The 12,947-nt window shown below is 47.3% G+C and overlaps 1 protein-coding gene across 1 annotated transcript; it reads right to left on the bottom strand.

Moving 5' to 3' along the window:
* Window positions 1-114: 114 nt before the first annotated feature.
* mcm3ap (minichromosome maintenance complex component 3 associated protein) lies at window positions 115-12,920 on the bottom strand. Its single transcript, XM_026143774.1, has 28 exons — window positions 10,980-12,920; window positions 10,581-10,828; window positions 10,319-10,400; window positions 10,060-10,216; window positions 9,778-9,968; window positions 9,547-9,686; window positions 8,526-8,723; window positions 8,112-8,380; window positions 7,860-8,022; window positions 6,960-7,117; window positions 6,586-6,809; window positions 6,223-6,446; window positions 5,881-5,981; window positions 5,643-5,774; window positions 5,335-5,448; window positions 4,702-4,854; window positions 4,399-4,596; window positions 4,240-4,308; window positions 4,023-4,157; window positions 3,787-3,940; window positions 3,232-3,496; window positions 3,048-3,145; window positions 2,532-2,922; window positions 2,169-2,435; window positions 1,805-1,934; window positions 1,381-1,566; window positions 685-835; window positions 115-607 (listed from the first exon to the last, which is right to left on the bottom strand). The coding sequence occupies exons 1-28, from the start codon at window positions 12,829-12,831 to the stop codon at window positions 446-448; spliced, it is 6,612 nt and encodes a 2,203-aa protein (XP_025999559.1). The 5' UTR covers window positions 12,832-12,920; the 3' UTR covers window positions 115-445.
* Between the last annotated feature and the right edge of the window lie 27 nt (window positions 12,921-12,947).

Below are 12,947 nucleotides of genomic sequence, written 5' to 3'. Positions count from 1 at the left end.
GGGAAATGGGCGGAGTTTACAGTGAGGTCGTGGAATCATAGAGCTGCTCAGATAAACATACACATGTGGCTCACAGCTGGACAGTGATAAAGCAATGATAACAATGACAAACGGTTTTACAAGAAAAATATTCCACTTTTATTCAACAATTATATATTCAATAATAATGTGGGATTAAAGGAGTTCAATCCCCAGCGTTTAATGTGCTAGTTACACAGAGACACTCTTAATAAACAACAATAAATCCGGAGTCAGTGTTACAAAGTTAATCCAGTGCTAAAAATATACATTTTCATGTTTAAAATAACAACAACAACAACAACAAAAAAAAAACCCCACACTCCTATTTGTAGTCCGTGAACCCGACCACACTGAGATGAAAAGGTGATGATCATGTCACAGACAGGTATGAAGATGCAAACACTTCTGTTTGCTTCAAGTGCTGTCAGTCATCGACGATGCTCAGCATGCCGCTCAGCTTTAGCCTGCAGGCCAGTTCTTCCTCTTGGCTTGCCAAAATCTGGCGTTCCAGCTCCTTCAGTCGCCACGTCAAAGATTCAGGAGCAGTCTTACGCCGGGTCACTTTTTCCAAAGGATCATCAGGCTCCTGGAAAGATAAAAGACTTTCTTTATCTGTAGCAGCTTAAACAGCGAACCTATTTCAGTGTCGGGAAACAGTCGTACCTGTGTGAAAGATGCCTCTCGAGTCCTGGCTGTGGGGGTGTGCCTTATGGTGGTGGGCATGGACAGAAGGGTGGAGGATGGGAGGAAAAGCGGGGTGGTCAATTGCTCCAAAGGGTCGCCATCCACCCAGCACTGAAGCTGCTCCATGCTCCTGCAGAAAGGCAGAGAGGGTGTGTTTACTGTCGGACTCCCCAGTCAATCAAACTTCAATTTAAAAATCACAATTTTGACTTGTGATGATTATGAGTTCATTCTGATTACAATGCTCTTGTTTCTTTCTTTCAGGCCCAAATTCAGTTGCTCTCAAGTTTAGCTCCACTAGAGATGGCTAAAAACAATCTTCAGTCAACAAGAACCTTTTGAATCTGCGCAAGGGTTTCAGGGACTTCTTAATTAATATTGAATCAAAAATGAAACGAACGCAGCAGAAAATGAATCAGGGTGTAATGGTTTGCTCCTGGATACCCAGCAGATGAAAAGTTGCTCATAGGGGACACAAAAGAAGTGGAAAATTCTCATTATAATAAAATTGGGATGATTTTGCAAACTGCCATGAGGTTCACTGAGGTTCACTTGAACTGGTGGGTGTGGGATGGCCTTATGGTCATAAAAATCTAGTCTGGGGCTAAAACTCCCTACCTGTGTGAGCCCCACCACCCTAATCCATGACCATCACATGCAGTGATGTAGGTATACCTCTTGCTTTCAGCTTTCTCCTCCTCTAAGCTCTGCAGGACTTTGTGGGCCAGCAGCTCCGGTGGCGTGGGCGTGTGGGTGATGTCCAGCGGGGCTGACGTAGCCTCGACGGGCTCCACCAGACTGTGGAACAACCTCTGCCTGAGGGTCGCCGTGGTGGGTGTGGCATAAGCAGCTGCACTCACCCTGAGGAGGGAGAAAACCGGAGGAATTAGGAACAAAGGAAGAGCAAAGGAGGCGCTCCAAGGATGCCACCATGACGCCGGCTTTAGAGCATTTAAGTAGGACTGTTTTTGGGGAGTATGAGTTTTTGCTTCATGCACTGCACAATAGTGTTGCACATTCAGGTGCTGTCAGATTAAAAGAAAGATGCGCATGTCTCAGAGGCATTGACAACCTGTGGGGTTTTCCTGGGCCTCCTTACCCCTCCTTCTCTTGCTGCTTCTCTCTGTGAGTTTGCCTCATGGCCTCCGTCCACTCCTCGGGCGGCTGGAAGCCCTTCAGTGAGTATTTGGGGAAATAAACCAGGATCTCTCCATCCTCTGTCACAGCATCTTAAAACAAACAATAAATAGGAATTATGGGTCAAAAACATCAATAGCAAAGTGGAAAATAGGCATTTTTTTTAAGATGATCTTCCACAGAAAATTAGACCAAACTGACAAAGACTAAAACTTAAGACATTGTCTTTACATTTTTATTGTATTTGGCAACTTTATTAAGTGCTCTATATGGTTTTAGTTAGTCTCAAATTTAGTTTTAATTAATTACAGCAGCATGGTCCTCACCTTGGCAGACAGGTGGTTTAGGTATCTGCCAGTCCTTCAGCTTGTGGTCAATGCAGATCACCAGCACGTCATCCCAAGGAATCAAACTGAAGTCCACACATACATCGTCTTCTCCAGCGTATCCGGGGGTTCGGGTGCGCCGACTCTTTAACTTGACTCTTTCCAGAAGGTTTTCGAGTCGAGACATGAGGAGGGGTTGATTGCGACGTGAGACCGGGATCTTAGCGGCGTAGCGAAAGATGGAGGAGCACAGCTCAGACCACGAGTCTAAAGAGAGAAATAAGATGATTAAATATATAAAATAGGATTATTAACCTCTGAATATCTTTGTGGAAGATAAATCTCTTTCTGTGTGAAACTGACCTGTTGCGGACAGCTGCTCCCACTCTGGCAGCTGCAGGCTGAGGATGATTTCCCGCAGCCAGGCCAGGTGCTGGTAGGAGTTCCAGGCCAGATGAGGCACAAAATCCCTCATGTCAGGCAGACAGAATTCGCCCGGAGGCCATGAGAGCCCGCAGAGCTCCTGAGATGCCACTTTATCAGCAACGTGAGTCAGGACTGCGTTGTAAAGCTGAACGACAGGAGCTGGATCCTGGGATGGAAGATGTGCGGTAGCTCGCTCCAACCGGTGGGAGTAAACTCTGGGACTGAATTCATGACTTAAGGTGGACTCAATGAGCTCCACTAGGGTCTTACAGGTTAGACTGAAAGGTGGCAGAGTACGGAGAGCCAGCCAGCGCACGGCCTGGTTTATCTGAAGACAAACAACAGGACAGGACGGAGAGAAGATGGAGAAGGTCAGTAAAGAAAAAAAAGCAAGACCGAAAAAAAAGCAAGACCAAAAAAAACCTCCATGATGGCAAAGGAGCAAATGCGTACCTGTTTGGATCCCTGCAGATCATTAGTGGTCTCTGGTATGAAGAAGAACGTATACTCCGATATCAGGCCGTCCGTCACCAGTGTGTGCAGCTTCAGAGCTAGAAGAGATGAAGCTTTTTTAAAAACACTCATTTACCAACTACTACAGAAATCTCTTCGTGCTGTCTTCACTACCATTTCTCACCTTCAACAAGTTTCTGTGTATCAGCAGCGCCCCCGTCTAGCCCTGGTACCAGGATGACGAGTGGCAGTGGGCAGTGCCAGGCGCTGGCTTGCTGTAGCTGTTTGAGCTGAAGCAAGGCGGACAACAGCGGGACGTCCTGCTCGTCCTGATCAGGCTCCACAGTGGGCAGGGCGGGCAGCAGCATGATGAGGGCACTCGTCCCCTGGAGCTCACAACTCTCCTCCATTTTTGACAGGCCGTCTTCGTTTAGCGGACCTCGAGACACCTGCGGGGTGGGGAAAGAAATATTAAAATATAATTCCTAACCGTTTTTTTTTTCTGATCATTAACGGACTTCTGGTACTTTTAATCTCAGCAAAACATGATTTATGTCCCTGAAAAAGCTGCTTCTTCTTTACCCTTTAAGCCAATTCTAGTTATTTTTCTTCACACAAGCCTTTCAGCTTCAGCCTTAAAACATTTAACCTAACGTGAAGCTCCTGTCTATTGTGATTCTAGCACAGCTCTACTCTGAATAATCATATTTCTATTTCTGCATGCCCCGCGTGATCTGACCTTGATGCTAATGTGGACTTTGTGAGTGCGCTGTCCGCTCTCCTGCAGCGTGTTGGTGACAGTCAGTGTCTGCAGGGTGCCCTCTGGCTGCTCCTCCCTGCCCTCTGACTCCTTATGCCCACCAAGCTTCACCTCCAGCCAGTCAGAGAGGATCCTGAAATCATAACAGACAGGACACAATCAGTGAAATGTTCATAGAAAACCGGGCCTAGAATATCTTTAGGGCATTAGAGCACCTGTCTGCCACGCTGGCAACGCTCTCATGGTTGCTGGGTAAAAGAACGACGGCCTTCCAGAAGATTCGCTCGGGTGCGTTGGGGATGCTTTCCGTCACCAGCGCCGGGAGGTCGAGAGGCGCCCAAACTGTTTCGCTGAGGGCGACGCCAGAAACAGGTCAAAATGACACTTTGTGACACGGACTGCTGACTGAACAAACACAGGAACAGGACTTACTCAAGCAGCTGCTGAAAGTAGTAGTGAACTCTCATCTGGTGGATTGCTCCTCGTCTCATATCGTACAACCTGGACAGACAGAAAACATGTTACAGCAAAGGAACTGTGCTCATCGTCCAACACTGACAGGAGACAGGAGAGGACAGGAGATACACACACCTGGTGCTGGAGAGCGCCAACATGCCAGCATTTCCCAGGTTGACCAAACCACGAGCCAGATCTGCTATGGAGGGCTGAGCAGGGGCGCTGGGAGCCAGAGCTTTCAGTTTGAAGCGAGGGTCAACGCAGCAAGGGGCTGCAGGAAAGCCTCGCATCTGTCGCTTCAGCTGACGGCGAACAGCCACCACGTCACGCCACCTGGTAGATGAGGAAGAAGAATATTTAAAAACTGCAGAAAGACGTTTCTGGGATTCTTGGTGCTGTTTTGTTTTGCTCGTGTGCCTTCATTATCCATGTTTTTACCTTTTGATGTACTTGTGGATACGCTGCAGCTCTGCTTCAAGCAGGTTTTCAACCAACACAGCGATGTCTGCATTCAGAGTCTCCTCAACTAGACTCACACACACCTGCTCTGTGCATTTAGCCACCCGCTCTGCTTTCTCATTCAATGCCTCTCTGAAAAACAATTTTTTTAAGTTAATGTCTGCCACTCGAAGAGCTCCAACGTCACGACATTCCTCTTTTTGTTTTGCATGTCCACTCGTCCTCATCCTCTGTCACATGCATACTGTTAAGTTAGTGGATGCTCATAATAAATATGAAACAAGTCTTAAATAATGAGGTTGGTGTGCGTGTGTAAGTAATTCTTCAAACATTCAGTGTCGGGCTGGTTTTTCTATTCTCCACAATCTGCAACAGAAGCCCCGCCCACCTCCTTTGTGGGTCAGCCAATCAGAAGACAGTTGGCTTAAATGGCAGGAGCTAAAAGAGCTTCTCTGAGACATAGGATGAACTGAAAATTGTGCCAAAGCCCAAAAAAGACAAATAAGGATTATTTTGAACCGTGTATCGTGGAAAGCGACTGTATTCAGGTCAAAAATTAACATAACAGATTTTTCTTAGTTACACATTTGGTCAGATCTGTTTAAGTCTTACTGGATCTCAGATGCGGCGGTCTCCTTTATGGTCTCATCTAGCACTTCGTGCATCACCTCTGTGCAGAGAGAGAAGCTGAACTGAGTTAGGAAAGCCTCGTGCTCCTGACGCCTCCTGATACAGACAGAAAAGGAAAAACAGACCAGGGTTAGTCGTGGCAAAAACAGCCCAAAATATTTAAGACAGAGTCACAATTGCGGCTTAGGAAAACACGAGTCTGTTGTTAGAGTAGAAGATATTTTCCCCTTTTCCTAACTGAACCCAGGGCGGTGATACGCCTGTTATAAACCAGCTGCTGGCAGACCAACCTGGTTTCTTCAAGCTTGCGTTTTTCTTCAGCGATGCGCTCATGCTCCAGCTTGATCTCGGCAGCAGACACCTCCTGTAGCATCTGCCTCAGGACCTCGCTCACCATCATCTCCACCTGCACGCTGCTCTCCCTGCACAAAACAAAAATAAACAAAAAAACCCAGCCAGTTATCAATCACGTTAACCGGAGGACTTCCTCCCACACACTGCAATCACAGGTTTTCATGATAAGCTTACTTGAGTGCTGCTGAAGCGTAGCTGGCGCCGGCCTCAGCCATCTCCCTCACTGCTGCATCAACCACCTCTTCTACCACACCATCCAGCTCAGCCATGATGTCCTGCAGCGAGTGACAGAAAAGATGTTTTAATGAGTTCTTATCATCTTTTAAGAGAAGGAAGGAAAATATTAATTCTTTATCTTTACTGTTAAAGGTACACTAAGTGATTTTAAGTGAGCAATCCTAAATTTAATTGCAAAAATATCTACGTTGCTTATAAAAACACAGAGTTACTAGAGAACGGTCTGTATTGAAAATGAGAATTAGTAATGTCTATGAAGAGCTGGGAACTCTTCCCCACCTCATCACTGAACACCAGCTGAGGTTTGGGTGGAGGTGACGGGGGTCTGACAGGCTGGAATAGCAGCTGGGGCTCAGCTGGGTGGGTCGAGAGCTCTCCCGTCTCATCCATAATAGCTGCAGCTGGCCCAAAGGCAGCGGGAACATCGGGAGCTTTGACTGGTACGACCTGAGACAGCAGCTCGCCACTGGGTGGCGCCTTCAGCTCCATTCTGTCACCAACAACTGAAACGGCAAAACAGGCATCAAAGAATTCACTTCCTCGCCTCCTGAATGTGATCAAATGATCATTCTTAGTTGAGTTTTACAGAAATAGAATAACCTAACGTGCGTGCAACAACTGGAGAAAATAAAACATGTTAACCTTTAAACTGGGATGGCGTGGCCTCGATCAAGCCTCCTTCTCCTCTGTATTTGTTCTGGGAGTCAAAGCTGCAGACGGGGGTGTGCTGGGGAGGGTTCGGGAGGGGCCCTCCGTTTACCACCTCCCCAATCAAGACCGTTCTCTTAGCGAGAATCACTTCAGACTTCTTCTGGGATAGCGGCAGCTCTGGCTCCTGATAGGCTATTCGACTCAGCTCGACCATGCTGCAGACAAAACGTAAAACACAAAAACGAGATTAAATCAAAGGCTATTTAAGGTGGTCTTGCCGATGCAATAAGTCTGCAATACGACCTTAGAAACACAGCATTCCACTGAAAGGAGCTGAGAGAGAAACCAGTGGCATGGACGCTCACCCGTCGTTGACGTTGAGGCCGTACTGCTGGACGAAGTCAGTCGCTTCTGCAGTGGTGCGGAACATCAGCATCCGCACGACGTCATTAACAGGAAACAAAGTTGAGCGGGGACCCACAGTGTGAGCCATGTTCAGGGTCTTCAGCGCCTTAGCTCTGACCTGCACACAGACATGAAGTTTAGGAGTTTTCAACACCCGCACAAAAAACTGTATTATTTTAATGAGCACCAAATCTTTTTCCAACACATCAATATTTGTTCTGACCCTTTCAACCAACAAAAAACTAAAATATTGTCCCTTTAATTAATATCCTGCCAGATCTAAATTAATCTCCATGCTGAAGGTTAAGCATCATATTTTTTTAAGGATTGTTTAAGATATAAGCTACAGCTGCTAACAACCATTATGCCATCATACAGTTCCAGGAATAATAATTACATTGACAGGAAGTTGGTTAACTGGGATTTGGTGGTCGTCAGCTGGTTGACGTGCGCTCCAGATACAGCACGAGCTTACAACACAAGTGTAAGCATTATAACAACCTGCTGCCATCCTGTTACTGCAATCCTCTGTTTTAACCTTCTCTCACTCATTTAAAAAAAAGTCATTAAAAAGTCCATCAGGCTTGATGACTACAGTATATCAGGAAATAAAAATATTATCTGGTATGGCACATTCATTTTGTGCTGAATAAAAGATCAAATAACTAAATTGTTTCCTGGCACAGTGCAGGAGATGAATAACAACACAAACAAAATAAAATAATAATAAGAGCAACAAAGATTTAATCAGCAAATTTAGGTTGTGATCCAAAAGTGTCACAATTGAAGCATCCCTGAAAAAAGTGCGTAAACAACCTCATTGAGAAAGATTCAGACATGATTTCCAGGCAGTTTCTGACCTGGTTGAAGTATCTGTGCAGGAGGCAGCTGGCGAGGTACGAGGCTCCTTTCACCAGCTTGAAGAAGCGAACAAAGTTGTTGCTGTTGACGGCAGCAAACGCCTGGACCGCAAACTTCACCTCGGTGGAGTTTCGCACCTCATCACGAAACTGCTGCACCTCACTGCGTGGAGATTAAGGGTCAGGTGTGAGATGCAGCTACAAATTACAGAGGAAATGCTCGCTGGAGCACCGAATGTTTCCGTGACTGACCGCAGGATGTCCCCATCGTTGAGCTTCAGCAGAACGCTGTACTGACGGAACTCCGGCTCACGGGGGCAGAAGATGTGACGCGTAGCCAGGTCCTGGTACATTTCTTTCAGGCTCTGCAGGCACTTGGTCATATTCTCGTTGTTTATCTTGGGGTCGAACGTTGACATGTGCTCCTCGCAGAGGTGGTGGGCACAGTGCACGTGGAAGCGGGTGCACTTTTCAATCAGTGACACCGTTTGTGGGCAGCAGAGGTGCTGCTGGATGATGTCCTGTGAGTGAGAGATGGAGACGAGGATCAGTCTCTCCAGAGCAATGACTAAATCACACCAATCACCCACCTAAACCTCCAGAAACAAAACAGCTTTTTTGAAGTTGTAATTAAGTATAGCTGGAGCAGCTCATCTGAAGGACTACCTTGCGGATGCCGCGGGTTCTGTTCCAGACAAAGTCGTACCAGTCCCGGTAGTTGTCGTGGCCCAGATCCATGATCTGCGTCACCAGATAGTCCATAGTCATGCTGAGCACCGGCAAAGGACGCAACTCGTGGGGCAGGGGCTCCTCCTGGTCGGCTGATGAGCGGCTGTACTCCTTGATGGCGGCTTTGTGATCCACCTGGTCAGAAACGGAAGGAGAAAAAATTGTTTACAGCAAGAAGAATCTAATTTCCTTGCATGACCAGGTTACAGCCTGCTACAAAAAACACTGACAACCATTTCATCCATCTATCCATCAGCGTTTGAGTCACAGGGCAGCAGTCTAAGCAGAGAAGCCAAAACTTCCCTCACCACAGCCACCTCTTTAATCTCATCGGAAGGGGACAAAACGTCATTCCCAAGCCAGCCAAGAGGTATAACCTTTCCAGTGAGTCCTGGGGCTGCCCTGGGCCAATACATTTTCATTCTGCACTACCCATTGAGGTAATGTTAACATCACCTCACTGGGTGAAAAGTGAAAATATGACAGTACTTTAATTACATGTAAGAAGACATTTAAAAGTATCTCAGGCGGTTCATCATCAGTTCTGTAATCGACAGTTCACTACATTTGAAAGTTTTTAGCAAATTTTTGTTTAAATTACGGTAAAAGAAAAGTTTTAAACATTTAGTTGTTTGACTGTCGGGCATCATACGAGGCTTTCTTTGGCCCACAAACTTAAGTGAGTTGGACATTTCTAGTCTGCAGTGTCTCTCCAGTGTATACATATTTTTTATTATTTATCACCAAGCCTAAACAGATATTTACACATTCATTATTTATGAATAGCAGATATGTTTACAATGTTGTGCACCCAAACGTCCAATTAGTGCAATCAGATGAAGTGAATAAAGCGTTTAAATCTAAATGTGCTCCAGAGAATCTTCTGAATACTAAACATGGAGTTCTAGGTCAAATTTAATATTTTAAATAATATTAATATTGATATTAAAGACATTACCGTCTCTGTGCTTGGAATGACTTCGAATGCGCTGAGCTGGTTCCGAGTTTCTCTCATGTACCTCTCCTTCTCAGGACACATGTCAGGACACGTCCCCACAAATACCTTGGAAAGGTGGAGGTCTGTCCGCTTTGGCCGGCCTGTAAAGACATTAGCACTAAATGTCTCACACCTTTTTATTTTATTTTTTGTAGCTCTGTTAATAATGGCTGATGTGAGAGGTGGCTTTGCCTTGACGCAGGATCTTGTCTCTCTGCTCGAGGAGGCGGTATTTGTCCTCTGCGGTCTCAGCCACCTGCCCGATGAGGGGGAGGAGAGAGGATGGGACCGGGCGCTCGGAGCTCTGGCTGGTGCTGCTCTCTTTTTGAGGTTCAGTGTCAAACTGCAGAGCCTTTACGGGGGAAGGTTTCTTCACCGGGGAGCTGACACATGTGAGAGAGTCATGATGTTGTGGAAACTTTTCATACTACATGACAGCTTTATTGGTGAAGTAAAAATTAGGTGCTGTGTTACCTGCGGCTGAAGGTCACCGTGCTGCTGAGTGTGGGAGGTCTCAGGGTGGGTCTCCGGAGTGGTGAAGAAGAACCCGCTTTTGACTCCATGTCCTCCTGGCCTTCTCCTTCTGACGTCTCCTTTCCAGTTCCAGATCTACCCGCTTTCTCCCCTGGACCTGCTCCATAACATTACACATTAATACAGAAGAACCATCACTCTGTGTTAGAGGATATTTTTGCCAAAATAAACTAGCTTTTAAAGAAATGTTTGCATTTACTCTGCTTCTTTCTCTGCCACAGGAGGAGAAGCTCTTTTCCTTGCAGCATTTTGCCTTTTTTCTTTGCTTTTGCCGCTGATGCCTGGAAGAGATGATGGGAAAAGACAAAAAAAATCTACATTACACTCTATAAAGTAGAATAGGAAACTCCAAAATACTTGCAATAAAAGAGTAGAAGCTTGAGAGAGAAAAGTTAAACTGAATGCCAGTTTTGTTGATACCCTCTAACTTAAGATGTTGAGGGTACAAAGAGGTGACTCACGTGGTCATTGAAGTACACTATGGTGAGGTTCTTGGCGGGCCGGCAGATAATCTTGTGAACTTTCCCAAACCGAGCAAAGTGCTTCTCGATCGTGTCTCTTCTGTTGAGTGATGAAGGGACGTTCCTGCACATGAGTGAGGTGCAGTCGGTGGGAGACATGCCGCTCAGGCTGTCCATGCTCTCAGTGCGTGAGCCACGTTTATTTGGGGTCGTGGTTGCGACCTTTGATTCTGAAGGTTTTGCTGAATCTGTAGAGAAAAATCACTACAGTCATTGTAAGCACTGACGAGTAAACTGGTCTTCAATTGTTTAGAAGTACTTTGCATGATGAAAGATTTTTGTCATGACCCTTCGAACATTTGTTACTAATGCATAGTATATATGACTTTTATGTCTCACCTGATTCTTCGGCTTTATCCTGCACATCTTTGGTCAGTGTCTGGGCAGCAGGTGGAGTTACAAAGAGGTCACCACTCTGAATTTGGACATCCTCCCTCTCCGGTTCGTTTGCAGCCTTCCGCCTCACTGGTTTAGCACCATCCTTACGAAGACTGCTCAATGCTCGGCTGATTAATCCTCTTGGTGGGTCATGCGACCTCATCAGCGGCCTCTTTGGGGGATGTCTCGGTGACTCTGCTTCAGGTGGAACATCCTCCTCAGGGACAGCTGATTTCTCAAGGCCGGTGCTGGAGATTGGTGGATCGTCTTTCCGCTTGGTGCCTTTGCCAAGCCGTGCAAATATGTTGATGTCCCCTTGGGCAGTATGGACTTTAACATCTGTACTAGCCTCTTCTTTGGTTTTGGTTTCACTAAAAGCTGAGGGCTGACCAAAAGTTGTTCCTCCAAAAAGCTGCGATGCCTGAGGCTGGAGGGTTTTGGGTGTAAAGCTAAAAGACGACGGGGTGGTGGGCTCTGTGGTGGCAGCCTTAGTGCTGGAGCTGGTGAGTGTGGCTGGTTGGGAGAAGGTGAACTGAAGAGTGGTAGCTGGACCACTACTGCTGTCAGTTGTTAGTGGGTTACTTTGAGAGGAGATAGAGGGGGCTGAGGCTGGTTCAGAGAAGCTGAAACCTAAAGACCCAGGCTTAGGCAACAGAGAAAAACCAGCCGTGGTGGTGGTGCTGGAGGTTGTCTGGGACCCACCAAAAGCTGAGTTGGACAGTGAAGTGGTTGGGGGGTTGGTTGGCTCGGGACTGGCACTAAAGATGGGTTTGAAAAGTGCCTCATTGGCTGGCCTGAAACTAAATTCAGATGGTGCGAAGCTCCTGCTCTGACCTGGCCCAAGCAGACTGGCGTTGGTGGTGGCAGTGGTGGATGATGATGATGGCTGTCCAAACCCGAGAGGCTGAGGCTGACTCACTGTGGGTCTCAGTGGGCTGCCAAACCCAGAGGGCTGCTGGCCGATTGCTGGTGGCTGTTTGCCAAATCCCGAAGCCTGCCCAAAAGCAGGCGTTTGCCCAAACATTGAACTCTGACCAGGCCCTCCAGTCTGTCCAAAAGCCGGTGTTGTGCCACCCCCAAAACCCGTGCTGCTTACTCCTGATGACGGCTGTCCAAACGCTGAAGCCTGGGCAGATGGCTGTCCAAACGCTGAAGCCTGGGCAGATGGCTGTCCAAACGCTGAAGCCTGGGCAGATGGCTGTCCAAACGCTGAAGCCTGGGCAGATGGCTGTCCAAACGCTGAAGCCTGGGCAGATGGCTGTCCAAACGCTGAAGCCTGGGCAGATGGCTGTCCAAACGCTGAAGCCTGGGCAGATTGCTGTCCAAACGTTGAAGCCTGGGCAGATGGCTGTGCAAACGCTGAAGCCTGGGCAGATGGCTGTCCAAACGCTGAAGCCTGCGTAGATGGCTGTCCAAACGCTGAAGCCTGGGCAGATGGCTGTCCAAACGCTGAAGCCTGGGCAGATGGCTGTCCAAACGCTGAAGCCTGCGTAGATGGCTGTCCAAACGCTGTAGCCTGGGCGGACTGCTGTGGAAACGGTGAAGCCTGCGCAGATGGCTGTCCAAACGCTGAAGCCTGGGCAGACTGCTGTGGAAACGCTGAAGTCTGCGCAGATGGCTGTCCAAAGGCCGGGGCTTGTCCAAACATATTGCTTCCTTGAGGGGGCGGCTGACCGAAAAATCCCACACTCTGCGGGGCCTGTGTGCTGGAGCTCTGCTGCCCAAATGACGAGAACAAGCTGGGCTTCACGCTGCTGCTCGGGACTTGGAAAGCTCCTCCATGGGCACTACCGAACGGATTGGGTGTATTCATGGCTCAAATAACGTTTTATGTTAACGTTTTTAAGCATTCGAATAGCAACAAGCAGTAAGGCAGTTCCGGCCTGAGGAGAATTTAAGCTTAAAAGCTGATAAAAAAAAAAAAAAAAA

Source organism: Astatotilapia calliptera, chromosome 16 (genome assembly GCF_900246225.1).
Source record: "Astatotilapia calliptera chromosome 16, fAstCal1.2, whole genome shotgun sequence".
NCBI lineage: Eukaryota > Metazoa > Chordata > Actinopteri > Cichliformes > Cichlidae > Astatotilapia > Astatotilapia calliptera.
Note: the sequence above shows the minus strand (reverse complement) of the source record. Positions and strands in the feature narration are given on the sequence as shown.

Bases quoted from the DNA above. Each gene is read 5' to 3' on its own strand.
- mcm3ap (XM_026143774.1), bottom strand. From the start codon at position 12,831: ATGAATACACCCAATCCGTTCGGTAGTGCCCATGGAGGAGCTTTCCAA. The intron at 10,217-10,318 runs GTAAATGCAAAC...GTTATGGAGCAG, and splicing joins GTGGCAGAGAAAGAAGCAGA to GTCCAGGGGAGAAAGCGGGT. The intron at 4,855-5,334 runs GTAAGACTTAAA...ATTGTTTTTCAG, and splicing joins ACCGCCGCATCTGAGATCCA to AGAGGCATTGAATGAGAAAG.